At 36.6% G+C, this 25393-nt stretch overlaps 1 protein-coding gene and 1 long non-coding RNA gene across 8 annotated transcripts in view; one reads left to right on the top strand and one right to left on the bottom strand.

Moving 5' to 3' along the window:
- Positions 1 to 4407: 4407 nt before the first annotated feature.
- Positions 4408 to 25393, bottom strand: part of CEP97 (centrosomal protein 97) — a 41469-nt gene continuing 20483 nt past the window's right edge. For 4 of the 7 annotated variants that reach the window (XM_038582683.1, XM_038582684.1, XM_038582687.1 and 1 more), the window contains 9 exons: positions 24703 to 24861; positions 23426 to 23527; positions 21454 to 21567; positions 20731 to 20897; positions 18330 to 18494; positions 16683 to 16816; positions 13828 to 14602; positions 10516 to 10591; positions 4408 to 9128 (listed from right to left, as the gene is read on the bottom strand). In XM_038582683.1, coding sequence (XP_038438611.1) covers positions 8448 to 9128; positions 10516 to 10591; positions 13828 to 14602; positions 16683 to 16816; positions 18330 to 18494; positions 20731 to 20897; positions 21454 to 21567; positions 23426 to 23527; positions 24703 to 24861 — 2373 coding nt within the window. In that variant the 3' untranslated portion in view covers positions 4408 to 8447. The other 3 variants (XR_005383214.1, XM_038582685.1, XM_038582688.1) reach the window with 3 other exon arrangements.
- Positions 8374 to 18690, top strand: LOC111093717. The gene is made up of 3 exons (XR_005383219.1): positions 8374 to 8959; positions 16639 to 16730; positions 18344 to 18690. It is a non-coding gene; the product is annotated as an uncharacterized LOC111093717 (long non-coding RNA).

Below are 25393 nucleotides of genomic sequence, written 5' to 3'. Positions count from 1 at the left end.
AGCACTTTCTCTAAAATAAATAAATCTTTTTTTTTAAAGATTTTATTTATTTATTCATAGAGACCCAGAGAGAGAGAGAGGCAGAGACACAGGCAGAGGGAGAAGCAGGCTCCATGCATCGGGAGCCCGACGTGGGATTCGATCCTGGGTCTCCAGGATTGCCCCTGGGCCAAAGGCAGGCGCCAAACCGCTGTGCCACCCAGGGATCCCTAAAATAAATAAATCTTTAAAAATATATATGTAAGAATAGAAATGTAACCATGGTATAATAGTACCCTACACAGTAAAATATATTTCCTTACATAATAATGATAATGTAAAGACTGAATGTTGACTTCACTAAGATTATGGCCATTATTCATATAGAAAAAGGAAAGGAAGAAATTTGGAGGGTGGCACAGAGCCACATCCTAGGTTAAAATAAGAGGAAGTCCGCTGAAAATGTCTGTCTTAGGGATCAATTGAAAACAGTATACTGGAGTTAATACCAGAAGAGATAGCTCAGGAGTAAGGAGGGACAGGACAGGAGACTGTCATTTTCATTATTTTATTTTTTTTTCATTATTTTATTAAAATGTTCATGAATTATATTGAATTAATATCTTTTAAAGAGTAAACACTTTTTAAGTTGATGAAACAAAAAAATTAAATTTTATGATTTTTAAAAATTAAAAAAAGTTCTCAGAAGGAAGTTTATAGTGATAAATGTATATATCAGGAAAAAAGATCTCAAATAAACGGCCTAACTTTGTACCTCAAGGAATTAGAAACTCCCCCAATTTTTTTTTTAGATTTTATTTATTGATTTATTTATTCATGAGAGACACACAGAGACGGATAGAGACATAGGCAGAGGGAGAAGAAGCAGGCTCCCTGTAAGGAGCCTGATGTGGAACTCTGTCCCAGGTCCCCGGGGATCACAACTTGAGCCAAAGACTCAAAGCTCAACCACTGAGCCACCCAGGTGCCCCAAACTAAACCTAAAGTTAACCAAAGAAGGAAATAATAAAAATTAGAACATAAATGAAATAGAGAAAAGGAAAAGAAAAGATTAATGAACTGTGAGTTGGCTCTTTGGGGAAAAAACAAAACTGACAAACCCTTAGCTAGACCAACCAAGAAAAAAAGAGAAAGCCCAAATAAATAGAATTAGAAATGAAAGAAGAGATGTTACAACTGATACCAAACAAATACAAAAGATCATAAAACTACTATGAACGATTACACACCAACAAATTAGGGAACCTAGAAGAAATGGAGAAATTCCTAGAAACATATAATCTACCAAGAGTGTATCAGAAAGAAATCTGAACAGACCAGTGAGTAAGTAAAGAGATTAAATCAGTAATCAGAAACTTCCCAACAAAGAAAAGCCCAGGACCAGATGGCTTCACTGATGAATTCTACCAAATATTTAAAGAATTAATGCCAATCTTTTCAAACTCTTCCCACAAATTGAAGAGGAGGGAACACTCCCAAACTGATTTTATAAAATCAGCATCACTGATATCAAAGCCAGACACTACAAGAAAACTACAAGCCAATATTCTTAATAAATATATCGATTCACATTTCTTCAACAGAATTCTAACAAACCAATTCAAAAATATATTAAAGGGATCATCTACCACACAAAGACGGTTCAACACATACAAATCAATAAACGTGATGCATTGCATTAATAGAAAGATAAAAATAGTAAGATCTCAAAAGATACAGAAAAAGCATTTGACAAAATAGTCATCCATTTATGACAAAAATTCTCAATAGATTGACGTCAGAAAACAAAGGCCACATATGACAAGACCACAGCCAACACCATACTCAATGGTGAAAAGCTGAAAACATTTCTAGTAAGATCAGAAACAAGGGTCCCCACTCTCACCACTCCTACTCAACATAATACTGGAAATCCTAGCCAGAACAATCAGGCAGGAAAAAGAAATAAAAAGCCTCCAAATTGGAAAGAAAGAAAATTGTCTTCGTTTGCAGATGACATGATCTCATATATAGCAAATCCTAGACTCCACCAAAAAACGGTTAGAACTAATCAGTGAATTCAGTCCTGCTGCAGGATACAAAATCAGTGTACAAAAATAAGTTGCTTTTCTAGAACTAAGAACGATCTTAAAAAGAATTAAAACAATACTATTCACATAGCATCAAAAACAATAAATACTTAAGAATGAACTTAACCAAGGAGGTAAAAAGATCTTTACGCTGAAAACTAAGTCATTGATGAAAGAAATTGAGGAAGACATAAGTAAATATAAAGAAATCCTGTGTTCATGGATTGTAAGGATTAATATTATTAAAATATCTATACTACCCAGAGCCATCTATAGATTCAGTGCAATCCCTATGGATTCCAATGGTATTTGTTTTTTTACAGAAATAGAAAAAACATTCCTAAGATTTATAGAGAACCACAGGACCCAAATAGCCAAAGCTGAAAAAGAACAACAAAGTGGGAGGCATAACATTTTTTTGATTTCAAACGGTTACAAAGCTATAGTGACCAAAACAGTATAGTGCCATCAAAACAAACACATAGACCAATAGAACAGTCAAGAGTTCAGACATAAACCCTTGCATATATGGTCAACTAATATTTGACAAGAAGCAAAGAATATACAATAGGGAAAGAGTATAAATGGTGCCGGAAAAGCTGAATATTCATACTTCAAAGAATGAAACCTCCAAATTAGACCTCTCACAAAAATTAACTTGAAATAGATTCCGCTTAGATATAAGACCTGTTACCATAAAACTCCTTCAAAGCTAGGAGAATAGATCTTAAAAGCTCTCAACATATACAACTGTAAAACTAAATGAGGTGATGGATATGTTAACTAACCTTATTGTGAAAAACACTTATAATATATACATGTATCAAAGCATCATGCTGTATACCTTAAACTTACACAATATGTCAACACTTCTCAATAAAGCAGGAAAAACTTTTTAAATAAAATTGAAAAAATTGTAGCAAATATATACAATGGAATACAACTCAGCAATAAAAAGGAATGAAACATTAGATGAATCTCAGATAACTGAGTAAAAGAAACCAGACCAAATAGGAGGGGTTATGAAGGAAATGAAGACTCTTTCAAAGGTGGTAAATGTGTTCACTATCTTGATTGTTGTGATGGGTTTAATGGGCATATATATGTGTCAAAATTTATCAAATCATCCACTTTATTTTTCTAAGTAGGCTTCATGCCCAATGTGGGGCTTGAACTCACAACCCTGAGATCAAGAGTCACATGCTCTATCACATGCTCTACTAAGTCAGCCAGACACCTTTCAAACTTACTTTAAAAACATGGAGTTGACTGTGTGGCCTTTATATCTCAGTAGTTTTTTTAAAGGTACATAAATAATTTTTTATGATTCCCTGCCCTAACCAAAATTTTGGTTAGCCAACTGTATTAGTCACCTCAGGCGGCCATAACAAACTACCACTGATTGAGTGGCTTAAACGATAGAAATTTATTTTCCCCTATCTCTGGAGGCTGAAAGTCCAAGATCCAGGTCTCAGCAAGGTTGATTTATGTTGAGCTCTCTCTCTTCCTGGCTTGCAGATGGCTGCATTCTCACTGTGTCCTCAAGTGGCCTCTCCTCTGGGCACACCCAGAAAATGTCTTGCGTCTCATCCTTATCGTATACCAGTCCTATTGGATTAAGGCCCCTTTCTTATGACATTTTTTAATCTTAATTACCTCCTTGAATTTCTTATGTCCAAACACAGTCACAGTGGGAGGACTTCAACATATAAATTTTAACAGTAGATACAATATGGTCCATAACATCAATCAACTACAGGTCCCAACTATGTCAAATGAGAGGGCTTGTGCTCTACTAACTCATTCACTCCCTAAACACTCTCAGCACCATTTCAATAGCACCTGGCAATGTCATCTGTGCTCTCTGAGGGGTATCTGCTCTTCTCTACCCATTACCTGGAAATAATGAAACCTATACTAAATAAAACTATTAAATCAGCATTTCTCTCATTTCATATCCATTACCATAAGGCTACACCTATTTCAGTGTAAACTCATTTATATAACAATACTCTAGAACTTCCTTAGAATTCTATCTGCAGGGATCCCTGGGTGGCACAGCGGTTTGGCGCCTGCCTTTGGCCCAGGGCGCGATCCTGGAGATCCAGGATCGAATCCCACGTCAGGCTCCTGGTGCATGGAGCCTGCTTCTCCCTCTGCCTGTGTCTCTGCCTCTCTCTCTCTCTCACTGTGTGCCTATCATGAATAAATAAAAATTAAAAAAAAAAAAAAAAGGAATTCTATCTGCAATTTGTTCTGGATTTTAGTTACCCATTAATTGCAAACACAATGAGTATCAACTATTACTACTAATCACTGTAATAAACAGATGAATCACTGAAACAAATGTACAAACTTTTTTATTAGAGACTCAAATACAAATTAAGTACAATATAAAATATTAAGCCTTCATAAAACAGACCATAACCACTTTAAATCACCTATTTCTAAAACAAAACTAAAGAGAAATCTAGAAATAGTCCAAAATCAAATTACTTTTAAATACTTATTATCAACATCAAAATTATTACAAAATGCTCAAAGAAATTTAATTAAAAAATGAACAAAGCCACTAGAGAGATTCCTGCTATCTACTAAAATCAATTAAGGAATTAAAATTTAGTATGATTTCTATTCATTCACAAATAAAAAGCACCTCATTTTAAAAAGACAATTATCTGCTTCACTCCAAGGTTGTGAGAACTGTTTACTTGACTTTTAATTTTAATATGGCACAACAGGTTTGACCAGTGTAAGCAACAGAACTAAAAATATTTAAATGTTCTTTACAGACATAAAGAACAAAGGGATCTGTTTTGCTTTAAGAACAAAGGGATCATATATTTAAAAGTTAAAACATTACAATATCATTAATAAGGTACATAGTAAAATAAAAATATACATTAAAAATTAAGTCTTTTTCTTTTATTGAATGGGAACCTGATCAGACTCATGTTATACTTTCCCTTTTAACTCTGGAAAAAAAAGTTTTATATTTCATATTATTGTTATAAATCCAATTCTAAGAATCTGCACCCAAAAAAGTACCAAGGAAATAGTATAATATCTTAAGCTTATATTGTATCTGAAAATACTTATAAAAAGTGGAACCAGACTTGTATTAAGTAGATAACAGGAAAATACTATTACAGTGTTTACATATTTAAAATAACCCAAAACAAAAATAAAAGTCCACACTCAAGAATGGCACCCCATTGTTCAAGAATAAAAGTTCTTTGCATATATGCAAACCAGTGTGTGGCTAAATGTTTTCCGAAAACATGCATATTATGAGGCCTTGCATAATTAAGCTTATAGAACCAAACTATATTGTATTTATATCAACTGACATGATTGGACATTTCTGCACATCAAGAGAGTTAAAGCTCTGGTATCTGTTGTTCTTTAAAACTGAAGATGAAATTCAAACTCAGGATTTCACTAGAAATTTTAGGTATCTCAGCAACCTCTTATACTTCCTGTCGTGAAATAAATGGATTCCAAGATGCAATTATTCTTTTAAATTTTTAATTCCTATAAGTGCTCTTTAAAATCATTTTAGTAAAAATCACATTTCTTGGAGAAAATTTCCTCAGAGTTCTGAATGACTTAGTCATTTTCTACAAGCAGTCTTTTTGCTCCAAGTGGTAGAGTTCTAGCTCTGTCAGAAGTTTTTTTTTTTTTCTTCTTTTGAAGAGAATGAAAAATGCACAAAGATGTTCCTACTGACTCACTAAATATAAAACTAATAGTGTATAATAACAAATTTTGGAATGCAATAACTTTTAAGTTTTCACAGTTTATTACTACTAACTAGGTATAACATCAGGCAAGTCACTTTATTTCTCTGTACCTTAGTTTCATTTTTAAAGCAAAGAGATTAAAATAGATAATCACTAAGATTCCTTCCAATTTTTCCATGGTAGGATTCTGTGCTTCTGGAGGAATATCTCATTGATATATTGAATTTTCTATGTACCAAGAAAACTGATATAAACTAAAATAGCACAGCTAAGCTAATCCTCTCCCGTAGGAAAAAACACAAGGACCACGTAAACCTCAAACTTCCCAAACTTTACTAGACCCATTCTCTCTTTAGCCAAACCAATGAGTAGCCCATGACATAACACCAAATATCTTAATTACATAAGTTATTTTAAATTACGCTGTAAACCTATTAAAATATATTAAGCCTATGCCACAATTTTCTTGTATTCTAATTTACATTATTTTCATTCTATTTACATTCAAAATAATCTGTACAGTTAAGGTAGGGAGCGCTACTTAGTATTCTTGCACTTCAAAACTCTAGTAAGGTGAAATCAAATGAAGAGCAGAATATTAACTATTATCATAATCTGCCAATTTTAAAAGTACACTAATACCATTTATGGGCTAGAAAAACAAGCCAAAGGTAAAAAAGGAAATCTGGCTGACAAATGCTGATGTTCAATGAATTTAGTTGTGTTTTGCCATTTCTTAGAAAAAGAGGGGGAAGATATCAGCAGAAACCTATTTAGGCAATACTGAACCGTGACATTTGAAGAACTTTTATGAGAAATTAATGTACCATAAAACAGTACTTTGGTATTAGTGCAGAGCAAGTTGGGGTTTTTTTTGTGTCTAACTATGGGCAGCAAATGAGGCACTTAATTGTAAAATAGAAAAATAGGGTATATTTAAGAAGAAATTCAAAATCATTCATAAAAGATTAGCATTATTCAAAAAGTAAAAAATTCTATTTGTATTTAACATGCATTCAACGTTACACATGCTTCATTTGGGAAAATTCTGAGTGTAAGACGGCTGTTTCATTTATAAGTGACAGAAAATAGTTCCTTTTAAAGAAACTCTAGATTTCTGAGAATGAAATCCAAGTCTTCTCAACCTGAGTGCTACATATTTATAAACCACAAAAAATGCATCTTACCCATGCTGGAGAAATGTTTCTAGCTATCAACAAAGTATAACATGTGATCCCTGACTTTTCTTGAAGGATCAAAAGTTTTTATTTTATAGAACTTCAAAGAAAGGGATCTAGTGACTGTAACAGAAAAATGAATAGATATTTAGCACCTAAATTTAGAGAACACTTAAGTATTGCCATAGTTTTAAATAGTTGTATGTCCAGAGATCAGGGGAAATCAGCTATGCATTGTTCAATGATACCATAACATTCTCAAAGATTAATATATCAAGCTTCCTTGATTTGCAAATGCATCCATCTCTAACGTTCAAACACAGTATTATCATTTCTTCCTGAAGTTACAGATATATATTCTCCCTAACAAGAAATAAGTGAGGTTTATTTTTTCTTAACCACCGTTAAATTCTCTTCCAAATGTGGCACTTTTTCAGAGATTTGGATAGAAAATAGTCCTTTAAAAAAGTCATTCATACTCTACCACTAATATTTTAAATGTCCTTCACTGTGAGGTCAGAGGTCAAAAAATGAAGTAAATGGCCACAGACCTGCTGAAATACATAAGCAAATATAAAGCAGGGTCAGAGAAGATGAACATATGGTAATTTCTCGCAATATGTTGGCACATAAATGCTTATCTGTAGGGTAAAAAAAGCACTGAATGAAATGATAACGTCTGCTGTGACATTATTTCAAGCAAATGGAGTCTAGCATCTGCTTCCTTCACATCTGAGAGAAATATTCTAGTACTGCCTCTTTAAGTAAGCTTTATTTTAATTCCAGATGGAACACTTTGCTTCATATGTTAAAACTGCTACATGACATTAATTAAAGTTTTCCATGAGACAATTGTATTCATTTCCTCTGAAACATCCTAAAATCTTACCTTTTCTATCTGCTGATCAGAAGGCTTTCCTTACTCATAAGGGAGAAAAAAAAGGCTTAAAAATATATGTTCTCATTCCAAGGAGGCTGGAAAATTTCTATAGTTCACAGTCCTGGTATTTGTCATCTACACTCACTTTAACAAATTGCATTCCTTACTACATAATTATTTTACTGACATACAGAAAAATCTAAATTATCTTATTTATATCTTTAAGGTAAATTCTTCTATTTTCTTGAAGATACTCTAGTTTATTTTTGAAAGGAAATGAGTACATTAAAAAACACGAACACTGTTGATGCAATTCAGTTGTTAGGAAATAAAGTGCATATAGCTTTTAATATAAATATTGTTCGATAGATTACAGCTAATAGCTAATAAAATCAAAATGAAGATTCAGCCCAGTATCTAAAATATGGAAAACATGAGACAAGAATACAAATTCTATATAAATAGTAACAAAAATGGGGGTGATATCTCCTTAAAAAAAAAAAAAAAAAAAAAAAGGCAACCGAAAATGTTTAGAGTTAAATAGTAGATTCTGCTTCCCAAGCAACAACCAGATATGCTACACGGTAATACCAACATGCAATACCTGAAATGTGGAATCACAGTCTGACTGTTGCCCTTGAACGTCAGCATTTAATTTACAATTTTCTGGTGCCTGGCTGATTTCATCTTGCAAAGTAGGAGATATGCCATGAGGATCACCTACAGAAGCACCTTCAGACAAGGCATCCAACTTTTCAGGGGAGGGAGCTATGTGAAGCTTACTGTCTCCTGCCCCTTCATCAGAATTTGTCCTCTCATCAGCATCTTCCAGCTGTTGAACTGAAGTTAAATACTGCTCAAGTAGACTATTATCCTGCTCAGTGTTAAAGCTTTCCTTACTCCATTCACCGTGTTCATCACTGACATCCCCTACACCTGACTCTTTACCATATCTGACTGTGTCAATGGAATTCCCCATTATGGAACTTTCACTGCCTTCTGTGGAACTTTTTTCAAAATCCAAAGAATCCTGCAAACAGTGAACTTGCTCTGTTAGGGAAGAATGAAAACCAGAGTCTGGAAATTCTGGTAAGGATTTCTCTTGAGGGGCCTCATCAGGAGCAATGAACCGCTCCTGACTTTGGGTGAATAACGGAAGTTTAGGTGGTACTAGGGTACTTGATATAGGAGGAACATCAGTATGCCAGGAACTGAGACGCTGATCCACCATCTGCTGCCAAGCTTGCAGAGACCTTACCTGCAAACCAAAGGATATAGTTTTATTTATAAAATAAAAATCATGCCTGTTTTACAATGTTCTTTAAACTTTTTTCCCAACACTCATGGAGTTGGTAAATGGCAGATGGGACAACTGGAGTTAGAAATGGCCTGACTCCCCTTTTCCCCTCCACAGCACTCCCGGCGTAAACCAAACTGGCACAAGCGACTCACATCCTTGGTAACAAAAGGTCCTAACCAAGAGAGTCAGGATGGGCCAAAGAAATTCTCTTGTTGCCACTGGAAAAACTATCAGAAGCACAAGAGTCTGTGACCAACGGGTCAATAATGTACTCAATATAAACTAAAGTCTTTTGAATAAGACAGATTAGAGCCCATAAGTAGATTCTCTAAAATAAAAATCTCATTGTAGATACCCATTTAGGATAGAGTTTTTAAATATTATCTAACATATAGCATATAGAACTCTACAATATCCCAAAATGCCCTGGGTTCTTGATAATATGACCTTTAGATTTTTAAAGTACAATTGAAATCACACAATTTTACAATTAAATCTGCAACAACAAAGCAATATGTAGAATTTTGTAGTTTCTCTTTGACTACCCAAATAATTACTGATAGCAGTTTGGTGTGGGTCCTTACAGACCTCTCACTGTGTTTTCAAATACACACGGAGTTTTAAAAATCAAGCAGAATCTTAAGTGCTGGCAACTTTCTGTTATTAGAGATCTTTCCACATCAGTCCATACTGTTACCTTATTCTTTTTAACTGTTCCACAATGTTCCATGATGTTGTTATTCTATAATTTATTTAACCACCCTCCCTAGTTACTTAAAAATCAGTAACTATTTCTTAATTTTGTAGGTAAAATTCTGTAATAACAAGTTGTTTTATAAAGATATTTCCAAGATATTACTGTCAAAAAATATTTGAGGAGATAAAATAACAGTAAAACTGATTGTCTGAACTATCCCTAAAGTATGTTATTACAGAATTTAAGCTCTCTCTCGCAAGAAGTCACACGCACTTTTTAAGACATGCTTATCATAGCCATCCTACACCATTTCAGTCACTTTTCATTCAAATATTCCCAAAAGGTAAAACAAGATAGATGGCTACATGAAACTTTGAGTTTTTTCTACCTATTGGGAAGGTCTGACAACTTCCCTCATTTTAGTCACTTTCCTTCATCTTTACAGTTCTTTATTTTTCTGGTTAAAATTATGAAAATATTTTTCTTTAGATTAAATAAAATGTAACAAAATTCACTGTCCTGGTTCAGAGTTAGTGGCAAAGAACATAGACCACACCCTTAATATGCCTGACCACTCTATGATTATCTCAATAAATCTAGAATTTTTCTTGGTTCACACATCAGGTAAATCAGCAGGAATGGGTTTACCTGGTTCCAGAGGAATCTGACAGCCTCTTCTTGCACAAATTTTTTAATACGTTCTTCATCTCTTTCTTTTCTTAATCTACAATAATTCAAAATCCATTACTGACACAAGGAAGGTGCTTTGACTTGTGCCTATTGTTAAAACTAATAAATCTATGTGCTGTAAAGAGATTAATAGTCCAATAACATCCTTTTCCACTTTTATTTATTTTTTTTTTAAAAGGAAAGATTTCTTTTTTTTTCTTTTTTTTTTTTAATTTTTTATTTATTTATGATAGTCACACACACAGAGAGAGAGAGAGGCAGAGACACAGGCAGAGGGAGAAGCAGGCTCCATGCACCGGGAGCCCGACGTGGGATTCGATCCCGGGTCTCCAGGATCGCATCCTGGGCCAAAGGCAGGCGCCAAACCGCTGCGCCACCCAGGGATCCCCCTTTTCCACTTTTAGACTACCTAAGCTGAAACTTAGAGTAGCTTCCCTCTCAAGTGGAAGCTATTTTGAGACACCTGGCTGGCTCAGTCACAGAGCATGTGACTCTTGATCTTGGAGTCATGCGTTCAAGCCCCACGTTGGGCATGGAGCTTACTGAAAAAAAGAAGAAGCTATTTTTTTCATTTATACAGCAGGCTCAGAAGATAGCTTCTCATTGCTGTCAATAAATGTTTTTTGCCTTCCTCTTTGAAGAACTCCTGCCATCCTATAAATTTCTCCAAATTCTTTTTCAAGTACTGGCCTCTCCCAGAATCTGCCCGCATTCACTGAAATCTCAGCACCAGTCTCTCTCTGCTTCATTCCCATCATCAGTTCTGGAGACCTCAGCATTCACATGGATGATCTGACAATAATCCACCCCATGTCATTCTTTCTCAGTCTCACTCTTACTTTTTTTTTAAGATTTTATTTACTTATTCATGAGACACACACTGAGAGAGGCAGAGACACAGGCAGAGAGAGAAGCAGGCTCCATGTGGAAGCGTGATGTGGGACTCGATCCTGGGACCCCAGGATCACACCCTGAGCTGAAGGCAGATGCTCAACCGCTGAGCCACCCAGGTGCCCCTCATAGTCTCACTCTAGACCCAATCATTTTGACTACACCATTTTCAAGAACAATTTCAAGCACCCACACAAACCTCCCATCCTTCCAGTTCACTTGCTCTTGCACCCCCCTCCCCGCAACAATGTAGACATCCAGTCTTCATCCAGGCCTCCAAACCAACGATCCCCACCTCTTCCTGTCTTTCCTTTTACCTTCTTTAAATTCCAAGATCCACTGTTGTAATTATCCCCTCCCAAATCTCTTCAGCTCCTTTGCCCTTCCCTCTCCCCCTGACATACTCACCTGGAAACAAACCCATTCCTGGAGGGATCAAGTTAACCATGTCCAAATTCGAATAGAACAGCTGAGAGTTGATGATCTAACTCATACAACCCGACCTATTGTTTTGCACTTTAGTTTTTCCTCATACAGTCTAATAATCCTCCACTCTCCTTCTAGGTTCACTTCTAAGATGAATACCTTACCCCTCACATCTTTCATAAACCTTCTACACTCTCACCCCCCTCCTCATTTTCAAATGTTGACCAAGTCTTCTGTATCATTGAAAAAAGAGAAGCATTCATCCGACAGAACTTGCCCTTTCCCCCCATCAAGCCCATCACCTTACCTGCTTCTGCTGTCGCTTCTACCTCAGGCCACTCCCTCTCCTCCTGCACTGGATCCCTTCTTTGACCTTCTCAAGAACTTCAACTTCATACTTCTCCTTTCTTTCCTCTGCACCATCAGTTTTCCCTTCTTTATTGAATCAATTCCATCAACACATAGACATGTTCTACATCTCCCATCTTTAAAAAAGAATCTTCCTTAACTCCAGATTCTCCTCCAGCAACATACCCCAAACAGGGTCCCCCCCCCCCAAAAAAAAAAAGAACGAGCTACACTCACTCATCACCCCTCCACTATTCAATGCATTCCAAACTGCCTGATTCCACTATTCACTGAAGCTGCTCTTAGGAAATTCACTGGGCAGGAAAGGGTTAACTCAGCAGGCTTGGTGTGTTCAAACCCTACACATTCCAACAAGAAGACAGGCTTCGACCGTCTCCCCGACATGACTGGACATGACATCCAAGCCCATGGAATACCCTGCTTGATAAGAGTATCTGTGAATGTGGGGTTTGGGGCCAAACTAGATAGTTTACGCTAAAAGTCATTTTGACTACATTGAATACGTGTTTTGTTCACCTAGAGCCCTGATACAGACACTGTTATCAGTCTGACTCTGGGTAGGAGCTAAGTAGTTAGGTCAGTCATACGGGTACTCCATAAAAACCCTGCATGTCAGGGCTTCAGTGAGCTTCCCTGGTTGGCAATACTTCTGCGTTGTCACACGTCACTGCCAGGAGACTCAAGCCCTCTCTATACAACACCACTGGAAGAAGACACCTAGAAGCGTGTGCCTGCTCTCTGGACTCTGCCCTAAGCACCTTTTTTCTTTGCTGACTTTGATCTGTATCCTTTCACTGTAATACACCATAGTCATGAATGGAATGGCTTCCCTTAGTTTTGTGAGTCTGTTTAGCAAATCATCAAACCTGAGGATAGTCCCAGTACAGTCACCAATAATCTCCAGCTTCTAAATACATAATCCTCTGTCGTCCCTACAGTACCTCTCTTCTCTCCCAGAACATTTCCCTATCAAAGTGGACACACACACACTCTCCATCATCCTATCACACTGGTTGTCCCTTCTCAGTCTCTTTTACTGCCTCCTCCCTCCCACTTGATAATGTTAATAAATATTGCTAGTTGCAATACTCAAAATAAATTTATGAACTCCTAACTTTCCTGGCTGGAAGTCAGTAAAATGCGAGTCACAGAAGTGAGGAATAACTCCTACCATTGCCCCAGAATTTTAGTCCCTTTTAAATCCCCACTCCTTACTTTAATTCTATGCACCTACTGGGTTCTATGTAGACTTTCTCATCTTCTCATTCCTATACTTAATCAGTTTTTCCACATTTTCTGTACCTATGTTTAAGTTTATAAATATCTATAAGACAAGCAATTGTCGACATGTATTGCTGTGCTGCATCAATGCACCAACTGCCATGCTTGCAGTGTTGATGTGAAAGGCAGTTTCTGTCCTCAAGATGCTTTCAGTATGTTATAGGAGACAAGGAAACCAAGAATGGCAACACAGGATGAAGTGTCCTGACCACAACAGCAATGGTTCAGCGCTCTGACTGAACTGTAACATTCCGACACTCTCAAATCAACAAGACAGCACCTAACCAAGGACTTTTGACCTACCTCCTTATTTCATCAGTTAAGCAAACAATGTGTTCCTGCATTCTGCGCAGCCGAATTTCATGACGCACATCTTTAGCTTGGGGGTTGTAGTTCCTGGCATAAAAGCCCCGCCAACAGGCCTGAAGTTTGGTGGCTGCTTCATTCAACTTTTGAAGTGCAACTTTATCTTGTCCCAAAGCAACAGATCTCTGGGTTAAAACTCCACAGGCAAGTCTCTCTGAAGCTGATTGAGACATGGTTTCTTCATGATCTGGCTGTGTATGGAAGACACTGTGTCCAACTGACTCAGGAAAAGATGTAAGACTGTGGGTGTCATCCTTCAAGACAGCACTAGTTACTGTTGGCTCTAGACAAGGTAATAGTCCACCCTTCTCATTTACCTCTGTGCTGATGACACTTTCCTTCATTTGAACAGAATTCTCATTTGTAGTCCAAAAAGCCTTCTCCTCTTCCTTATTAAAGTCCTGGTGTTCCAGCCCTTTCACAGATTCATCTCCAACACCATCATCTTCTAGGCCCAAGTTAATGCCTTGTAGCCTCAGCTCAACTGTAGGTGATACTGGAGAGAGTCCTGATGCAACTGGCATAAAAGTAGACTCTGAAGAGAGAAGACTACAGTTTAACTTGTCCTCATCAGTCTGTATGTCTTCCAAGTGCAGGTCATTTCGAGAATATCTTGTATTGTGTGCAGAGGCTGGAAAGTTATTCTTAACAGCATATAATTGATCATCATTACTGTTAATCCCAACCCAAGAATTGACTTGGATGACAGGCTCTAGAAGAATCAACAAAGTGTCATTGAAACTACTAAATATTTAAAAGTGTTTCTATAGTTGTATCTTTGTAATGAAATCTAACCCCTAAAATACAGTAAAATGCAATAAAATGCTTTGGTGATTTCCTCCAATATGCCTAAAACATCAAACCAAAGACTTTTTAAAAAGTGAATTCTTTTTTTTTAAGATTTTATTTATTTACTCATGAGAGACACAGAGAGAGAGGCAGAGACATAGGCAGAGGGAAAACAGGCTCCCTGTGGAAGCCCGATGCAGGACTCAATCCCAGGAACCTGGGATCACGACCTGAGCCAAAGGCAGATGCTCAACCAATGAACCACCCAGGAGCCCCAAGAAAATGAATTTTTGCAATAATCTTAGAATAATTAAAGTATCAGGTCAATACAAAAGGTAGCAACTCTCTGAATGTTTTTTAAAAATTAGAAATAAAGCACAGTGAAGGAAACAATCAACAAAACTAAAAGGCAACCTACAGGACTGGAGAAGATATTTGCAAATGACATATCCAATAAGAGGTTAGTATCCAAAATATATAAAGAACTGATACAACTCAGGCAGCCTGGGTGGCTCAGCGGTTTAGCCCTGCCTTCAGCCCAGGGCATGATCTGGAGATCGAAGATTGAGTCCCGCGTCAGGCTCCCTGCAGGGAGCCTGCTTCTTCCCTCTGCCTGTGTCTCTGCCAATCTCTCTCTCTCTCTCTCTCTCTGCATCTCTCATGAATAAGTAAATAAAAATCTTAAAAAAAAAAAAAAGGAACTGATACAACTCAATAGGCCAAAAATAAATAATCCAATTAAAAATCAGAAGACACGAATAGACATATCTTCAAAGAAAGCATCCAGATGGCTAACAAACACAAGAAAAATGCTCAATATCACTCAAATCAAAACTACAATGAGTTATCACCTCACAACTGTCACAACTGTCAGAATGGCTAAAATCAAAAACACGAGAAACAACAATTGATGGCAAGAATGTGGAGAAAAAGGAACCCTCATGCACTGTTGGTGAGAATGCAAATGGTGCAGCCATTGTGGAAAATAGAATGATGTTCCTCAAAAGTTAAAAATAGAACTATTCTATGATCCAGTGATCTAACTACTAGGGATTTACCCAAAAAATACAAAAAATGGGATGCCTGAGTGGCTCAGTGGTTGAGCATCTATCTACCTTTGGCTCAGGTCATAATTCCGGGGTCCTGGGATTGAATCCCTCATCAGGCTCCCCATAGGGAGCCTACTTCTCCCTTTGCCATGTCTCTGCCTCTCTGTCTCTCATGAATAAATAAATAAAATCTTAAAAAAAAAAAATACAAAAACACTAATTCAAAGGGACACATGCACTCCTCTATTTACTGCAGCATTATTTATAATTGCCAAATTATGGAATAGCCCAAGTGTCCATCCATAGGTGAACGGATAAAGAAGCTATGAGATATATGTATATATACACATACACACAATGGATTCATATTCAGGCATTATAAGGAATAAAATCTTGCTGTTTCCAACAACAATGGATGGATCTAGAGAGTATACTGCTAAGTGAAATAAGTCAGAGAAAGACAAATACCACATGCCACTCATATGTGAAATTTAAGAAATGAAACAGATGAGCAAAGGAAAGAGAGAGAACGAGACAAACCAAGAAACAAACTCTTAACTATAAAGAACAAACTGATGGTTACCAGAGAAGAAGTGGGTGGAGGGATGGGTCAAATAGGTGATGGGGATTAAGGAGGGCACTTATCAAGATGAGCACTGAGTAATGCATAGAATTGTTTAATCACCGTATTGTACAACTGAAACTAATATAGCAATGTGTGCTAACTATAACTGGAATTAAAGTAAAAAACGTTAAAAAGTTACCAGTGACAAAAATAATAATAAATACTTTAAAATATAGTTTTACATGTATGTCTGTACATATACATACATATAAGACCTAAATGTTCACTTAACAAACCAAAAATTATGAAAATATGTACTTTTTTCTGTTTTATGGTACTCAACAGATTGAACTTGGAGAAAAAGGATCAGAGATCAGTTAATTTCATACCGCTTTCCTGGACTATCTGGCCATCTTGAACAGGGCTTGAATGCTCAGGTACAAGGGGTGCTTTTGTTTCAACAGGAGCAAGAGGAGCTAGCTCTTCACTCTGGCTTTGGTTCATCAACTGTCTCTGGTGAAACCTAAAAACCAATAATCTCTGATGTCATTTAACACAAACCACAAATACAAAGTTTTCCTGCTTCTTATATAATACTGTCAAAAAGGTAGACATTTACAAGTTTTCAAAGTAGTTATCTTTAATCACCACCAAATTACAAAGTCTCGTTTGAAAGCATTGGATAGTAAGGTTAAGAAACTTATTTTTTTTAAAGATTTTATTTACTCATGAGAGACACACGGAGAGAGAGGCAGAGACACAGACAGAGGGAGAAACAGGCTCCATGCAAGGAGCCTGATGTGGGACTTGATTCCGGGTCTCCAGGATCACACCCTGGGCTGAAGACGGCACTAAACCGCTGAACCACCTGGGCTGCCCAAGAAACTTATTTTTAACCACAATCACATAGACACATACGTGCGTAAACACTCAAAGGCAGGATCTCTGATAAAAAGAAGTGATCTAGCTTCACTTCTTAATGTTAGTATTAAAAAATCCATATGAGGTTTCACTCACATGTGGAATATAAGAAACAGCGCAGAGAATCATAGGTGATGGGAGGGAAAACTGAATGGGAAGTCATCAGAGAGGGAGAAAAACCAGGAGAAACTTTTTTTTTTTTCAAGATTTTATTTATTTATTCACAAGAGACAGAGAGAGAGAGAGAGGCAGAGACACAGGCAGAGGGAGAAGCAGGCTCCCTGCAGGGAGCCTGATGTGGGACTCAATCCGGGATCTCCAGAATCACGCCCTGGGCTGAAGGCAGGCACTAAACTGCTGAGCCACCCAGGGATCCCCCAAGAGAGACTCTTAACTATAGGAAACAAACAGAGTTGCTGCAGGGGAGGGAGATAGAGGGGTAAATAGGTGACAACTATTCAGAAAGGCGTGTGATGTGATGAGCACTGGGTGTTGTACACAACTGATGAATTATTGAACACTACATGTGAAACTAATGATGTACTATATGTTGGCTAATTTCATTTAAAAAAATAAAAATGAAAGTAAAATAAAAAACTCATATGAAACACCTACATTAAAGGGCAAATATATATTTTTTAAAAATCCCAGTGTCAGGGCACCTGAGTGGCTCAGTTCCTTGAGTGACTGACCCTTGATTTTGGCTCAGGTCATGATCTCAGGGTCATGAGATCAAGCCCTGAATTGGACTCCATGTGCTCAGCACAGAGTTTGCTCCAGATTCTCTCTCTCTCTCATTTTCTTCCTCTGCCCCTACCCCTACTCATGCTAATAAATAAAATATAAAAAAAAAAAAAAGAAAAAGAAAATCTCAGGCTCCTCCTATACTGCTTGACTCTCACTACTCAGGAAATTAACATTGCAGCTGCTGCAGAGCAAGCTTGACGGCACTGCATGGTTTAGTTCCCCAATAGGACTGCTGCAGTGACAAGGGGTCCCAGTGCCCAGAAATGGGGGTCATAGCACTTCATTCAGTCCTACTTAACCCATGCAGGAAAGACTCAGAATTATTTTCACTTATGATTTCCTCAGCTGCTATAAATAAAGAGGCTTACCTCTGTTTGCTCAGAATCTTCTCTAGTTTGGCATCCTCTGCAGTTTGAAGACCCAGCGTGGAAGTGAGAGGACAGACTGTAGCCAGATACTGGACAAGCTGGATATGCTGGCCTGGCCGATATGCTCTCCCCTTGCCTTGACTATAGAGCCATTCAGCTTTCAAGCTGGATTTGGAGAACATACAGTAGAGGAGATGACATCAGCATAGACAAGATATATTTTGAAGCAACAATGATCTTCCTTCTTAATTTACAGCATCACTGGATGACTTATAAATAAAATTCAGTTAAGTTTTAAAAAAAAATCTTTCCTTCTGATTCACTCCTTTTACCCTTTATAATGTTTTAAACCTTTTTCTTGCTTAGGGGGCACTTCCACAGAATTGCATTCATTGTTCTAAATATTTTTAAATTATTTTCAAAGAATCAATGAGTATTTTCTCTCTTCACTATCAAACTAAAGTACTTAAATACATCAATTACATTTAAATCCAAAGTTCATGACAGTTAAAAGAAATGCTAATTGGTCACAGCTGGAGGATGCTAGTGAACCATCAACTCATCATTTTTATTTATTTATTTTTAAAATATATTTATTTATTCATTAGAGATAGATAGATAGACAGACAGACAGAAGGATAGACAGAGAGAGAGAGAGAGGGAGGGGCAAAGACATAGGCAGAGAAAAGCAGGCTCCATGCAGGGAGCCCCATGTGGGACTCGATCCTGGGCCTCCGGGATCATGCTCTGAGCCAAAGGCAGACACTCAACTGCTGAGCCACCCAGGCGTCCCTAGTATTGTAATTATTTCATTAAGAGCCCTTATCTTTTAGAGATATATGCTGAAATATCCACAGTTGAAATTACATGTAGTTTGAGATTTGCTTGAACATAATATAGAAGAACATAATATAGCAAACTGTAGAAATTGGATAATGGATTCATGGGAAGTCATTACATTACTGTTTACTTTTGCATATATATTTCCATTTTTTTTTTAATTTTATTTATTCAGGAGAGACATAGGCAGAGGGAGAGGCTCAACTTGAAGTTGAGGTTGGATCATTTTGGTATTCTTTTTCTATTTTTATAGCATTAACTCAGCATTATAAATAGTTTGAAAATTACTTTCAACCCACAGCCCTTTACTTGGACTTTGATATTAAGTTATCGACATCATACGAACTCTACAGTTCAAAACTGTCAAGCCACCCAAGTTCTATTATGGACTAAAAAAAAACTGGACCATTAATAACTGGTAAAATCATGCAAGAGTCATGGTGTAAATAAAATAAAATGAGATTAGTTTTACGTGATTTGCCAATATCACAAGAAAGGAAAAACTTTTCCACAATGAGATATGAAGCATGCCTAGCTGATTAACTGATATCATGAACTCTCAAACTTAGTCTAAGGATAAAAATTTTATTCTACCTAATAAAAATAATTTGAAGTATTTCCTCCATGAACGAGTCCATGTATTAAATAAAGATCAGGGCGCCTGGGTGACTCAGTCAATAAGCGTCCAACTCTTGATTTCCGCTCAGGTCATGATCTCAGGGTTATAGGATCAAGCAAGCCTTGCCCTTGGCTCCACAATGGGTATGGAGCCTGCTTAAGATTCTCTCTCCCTCTGCACTTCCTCCCACCCACACTCACTCACTCTCTCCCTTTGGACTGACATTTGGGTTGTTTCCAAATGTACCAAATAGCTCTGAAATGTTTGCAGCTATTATGAGTAAAGCTACTAAGAACATGCTTGTGTATGTCTCTTGGGACACATAAGCACCTATTTCTGTAGGGTATATACCAGAAGCCAGATTGCTAGGTCATACGGTATTTGCATATTTAGCTTCACTAAATATGCCATTTTTTCAAAGTAGTTGCACCATTTACACTCTGAGAACAGAGTACGAGAGTTCCACATACTCATACTCCACATACCCATCAACACTTAATATTGTCTGTCCTTTTAATTTTAGCTACTCTGCTGGAAGTTGGCTGAAACTCCCTAGTAACCAGGAAAAAAATAATCTTTCTGAACCATCAAAAAGTGAGTACATTAATTATCTGAGACTCTATACAGCATCCATATAATTTCAACAGAAAATACTCTAAGCCCCGCAAACTACTTAACAAAAGAACTTTCAGAAATCAAATTCTTATATGTTGGGCATTAAGTTAAACTCACTAAACCCTACCTCTCGGGCTGATATTGATCTTATTTTTTCTTGGAAAGGATAGAAAATCCTAAATGACCAGTATATAGTTTCCTATATGATTGCATTAATAATCTTAATTTATAAATACACATTAAAAAAATATTCAGTTTATTAATCTGTAGTAAGCAGTCTTTTCAAAACAACCATGATAAATGTGATGTTAAAGACGTCATGTTCACCTTTCCTTCTGAGAAATCACATATCCATCTAGGACTCTGAGGTTTAAGCACCAGCTGACGATGTATGGCCGATAGTCAAACCCTGGAATGGATGGTGTTGCCATCACACAAGGATTGTTCATGATCGACAACTGTTCCAATTCAGTTAAGGATGCCAAAAAAGAGATCTGGAACAAAGGATATCTTTGTTGAATGAAATGGACTATTTAGTATCAAGCACAGGGCTTCCTTTGAGTACATATCTTTGGTAGTTTGAGAATGTAACAATTTCCCTCTTGTTCTGAAAAGCAACAAGTAACACTCTGATATTATCCACTGACTTTCAAAATTCCATCAGTATGACTATTTGTCCCTGCTGCACAAAATCCCTTACAGAGTATCAGCAGTGTTTTCTAACAGAGAAAATCCTATTTTGAAGACATAATAGCAGCAAAAGTGCACAGTATCACTTATTGACCCCTTTAATGTAGTTACACCTCTACCACAAATCAGTTCTGGATGGAATGATAGTTGCAGCATTACAAATGAAATTAAGCCTTAATGACCCACTAACATTAAGAAAAAGTAGAAAGAAAAATAACGATCATTTTGAGTCAAGTGTTTCATCTTTTTGGTAATGTCTTCCAAGATATACACGGTTTATAAATGAGGTCACAACTCTCTCCTGAGTCTCTTCCATACTTTGCAGTTTCCTGGATCCCACAGAATACCCTCAAATTTTACCTCATTTAAGTCCCGGATTTCATTTTCTGCCAAGGAAAGTATAGCAAGACTCCTGGGTAGATAAGCAGGTGCCATTCTAAGAGAGGTGATGATGTTTCCATGTAAAAGCAGGGTCTTGAAAGTAAAAACAGGATGAATTACAAATAAAAAGATTATGATCTATTTTGACATAACCAAAATGGTGCATATAAAAATAAAGGAATCTATTTTATTAGACTTTTCATCACTTAAAAAACAAAGACTATTCGTGCTACAAGGGTCCTAGGTGATCTTCTGGTCCAGCTCTCTCTTTTCATGTCCATATTTTAAGCTCAAGAAAGTTTAAAGATTTGTCCAAGAACACATGCTTGGTGTAACTAGCATTTTTTGAGATTTAAGTTATTAAAACTTGAGCAATCTCCAACATATTGCTCATTTCCTTTTAAAAAATCAAAATTGGGGCACCTGGGTGGCTCAGACAATACAGCATGTGATTCTTGATCTCAGTGTTGTGAATTCAAGCCCCAGGTTGGGTGGAGATTACTTAAAAATAAAATCTTAGGGGATCCCTGGGTAGCTCAGCGGTTTAGTGCCTGCCTTTGGGCCAGGGCACGATCCTGGAGTCCCACTTTGGGCTCCCGGCATGGAGCCTGCTTCTCCCTCCTCCTGTGTCTCTGCTCCCCACCTCTCTTTATCATAAATAAATAATAAATAAATAAATAAATAAATAAATAAATCTTTAAAAAATACAAAATAAAAAAATAAAATCTTAAAAAAAAAATCAAGGGGTACTGAGGTAACTCAATTGTCAAGCTTCTGTTTCTTGATTTTGGCTCGAGTCATGATCTCAGGGTCATGAGATCAAGCCCCTCGATGGGCTCTGGTCTGGACAGGGAGCCTGCTTAAAATTCTCTCTCTCCCTCTCTCTCTGGCCCCCCTACCCCCTCACATGCTCTCTCTCTAAAATAAATAAATAAATAAATAAATAAATAAATAATAATAAATAAATAAATAAATAAAATTTTAAAAGTTCAATCAAAATAAAGGATGAGAGAGGTGAAATAAAACATTCATTAAAACAATCACATACAAAGCTAATTTTCCAATAGAGAAAGAGGTAATCCACAACCTATAATTTACAATTGTATTCTCTTAGAAACTAAGAATTTAAGAAAGGAACAACATGCTACTTGAAGATGAAGCTGACTCAAAGTGAGTCAGCAACAATGAAAAACAACTGAAGGCTTTGAATACCCAGGCTTCTGATAAAATAATCATTACAGAAAAAAAAAACTCCTTTAGTTCATCTGAATTCTCGTACTATCTGGACACATTAGATTGTTTAGAGTAATTGTCACTAAAAATGACTTATGTTAAAGATGTGGGGAAAGTTGAGCTAATAATATGGCTTCCAAGGTTTAATGAATTTGTCTGATGGGAATAATATCTAATGATGCAAAAACATGGAAAAAGCCTACATGTTTCTGAAGCTATAATTGTAACTGTTTATTTGATGGCATGATACATTTCCACTCCGTAAAAAGTACTATACTCTACAGGTTTACTTTTAAAATAAAGTGAAATTACTTTTGATAATTTAGTGATACCTAAAACAAGCAATCCCAATTTAAAAAAACAGACTCAAATTCAGGAATGATCACTCTCAACCTCACCAACACATTACATATCAAATAGCTAAAGCTGCTAGTGTTGGCTGGGCATAAACGGGACTTCATTATGTTCATAGGACGGCAAGTAAGAGTTAACCTTAACTACAATGACCAGTTTTAGTTAAAATAAGTCAATTATAGCAACTAACAACAAAGAGCCGCATACTTAATTTCTGGTACTCTAATAGAATTTTTATCATAATGTACACAATCTGTTCTTCATACAGAGTAGGCTTATTTTAGGCCAATCAGATCACTTTCTTCTGACATATTAGTATAAAATTTCAGAAATGACATGAAAATGTCAGAAATGACACACTTACCTTCAGTGACACCAATTTAGATAGATCACCTATCTGGGGTATGTTATTGTCTGATAAATCAAGGTGCTGTAGAGCTGCGCAGCTACTGATTTGTTCCATGGCCTATCATAAGAAAAGCATCGCACTAGTTCACGTACACAAATCAAAAAATGAAATTCTTCCCTAGTTCCTCACACCTGAGTCTCCTGCCTCCTCTGCTTATTACTGGGAGCAGAGGAGCAGAGTTTAGCAAGAGAAAGCGGAAGTAGTAACAACAGAATTTGGTTAAATTGTTACGTAGCAAGCCTCTACCATCATTAACCCTCTGAGAATAGAGGATCCTATCATCCCAGATATTTACAGCTTGAAAAAAACCTTAGTAATAACACAGGACAGCTGATATAGTATACAGAGTTTACAAGTTAAGAGAGGAGTCGAACTGCATGGATTCCTATCCTGGCTCTGCAACCTCCTGGCTATGTTAAGCAAGTTACTTTATTTCTCAGTACTTCAGTTTCTCATTTACGCAACAGACATAACGAGTATACCCACTTCATAGGTTGTCATGGCAGTGAATGAGTTAGTACAGTTAAGGTGCCTAGAATAGTACATAGCATAAAGTAACTGATCAATAAGTGAGTGAGCTATTAATAGCACTTAATTGAGTCCCCTCATCTAACATATTAAAAATAAGACACAAATATATTTTTTACACAAAAATATAGTTACTGGAATGCCTGGGTGGCTCAGCGGTTGTGCATCTGCCTTTGGCCCAGGGCATGATCCCGCGGTCACGGGATCGAGTCCCATGTCGGACTCCCTGCATGGAGCCTGCTTCTCCCTCTGCCTCTGTCTCTCTTATCTGTTTATCATGAATAAATAAATGAACTCTTAAAAAAAAAAAAAGTTAGTAAGGGATAGAAGGAGAATCGGAGAATCCAGATCTCTTGACTTTTGAAACATTATATTCTCCTCTATACTATTTAACATTTACTTACAGCGTAATTCAGCATGATATAGTAGCCCTGCTAACATTTCATTGTTTCACTATTTTTCTAAGTATAATACAGACAATTCTTTTCCACATCTAAAAGAATATTATACTACATTATGTATTTCAAAATAAATTATTTTTTCTTCTGTTTATGTTAACTGAAAGTATCCCTGGGAAGTGAGAGTAGGTACTTTTACTTTTTATTCTATTTATTTCTATACTGCTTGAATTTTTTTTGCAGTGAATACTTTTACAAATTAAAAAAAAAATTTGTAAGTACTAAAAGACAAAGGAAACAATTCACCTTGAGATTATTTCCTGCCAAATTCAGCCATTCCAAATGTACTAGATCCTTCAGCCCTTCCACATAGCCAATGCTATTATGAGGCAAATTTAAAACCCGCAGTTGGGTCAGTTTGGCCACACCCATCATTCGCACCAGCCGATTATTAGCCACTGACAACTGTGGAAAGAAAACATATCATTACTCTTAGAAATAAAATATGCATATTACTTTCACATGAGGGTGGTTAAATGGCCAAACATTCCCAAATATACAAACCTGATTTGAACTTCTCAAATATTTTGTCTAAATACGCTACAATGTAAATATTTGTTGTTAAGTTGTTCCTAAGCAATGGAAAATATACATAAAGCTGAGCAATCAGACCCTCTTCAACTGTTCAAGAGAAAACATTTTTAACAGAGCAACTACTTGAGAATGTGAGTTCCACTAGAATGAGGTCCTAATCCTGTCAAAATCTAGAACAGTGCCAGACAGATGAGGAGTCCATCTTTTGTTGACAGAATGCATGAACTCTTTACCTCCATCATGATGTAAAGGGTTATCTTAACAACACAATGCTTTGCCAACATAATATGCTTTGTTTTTTTAAATAAATGCTTCCTTCACTAGTCTATTTTAAATGTAGCACAAATGTGTTTATCTTCAAGGAAAACTGTCATGTAAAAAGTTAAGGTAACATTTACTGCTT

The sequence above is a fragment of the Canis lupus genome, chromosome 33 (genome assembly GCF_011100685.1).
Source record: "Canis lupus familiaris isolate Mischka breed German Shepherd chromosome 33, alternate assembly UU_Cfam_GSD_1.0, whole genome shotgun sequence".
NCBI lineage: Eukaryota > Metazoa > Chordata > Mammalia > Carnivora > Canidae > Canis > Canis lupus.
Note: the sequence above shows the minus strand (reverse complement) of the source record. Positions and strands in the feature narration are given on the sequence as shown.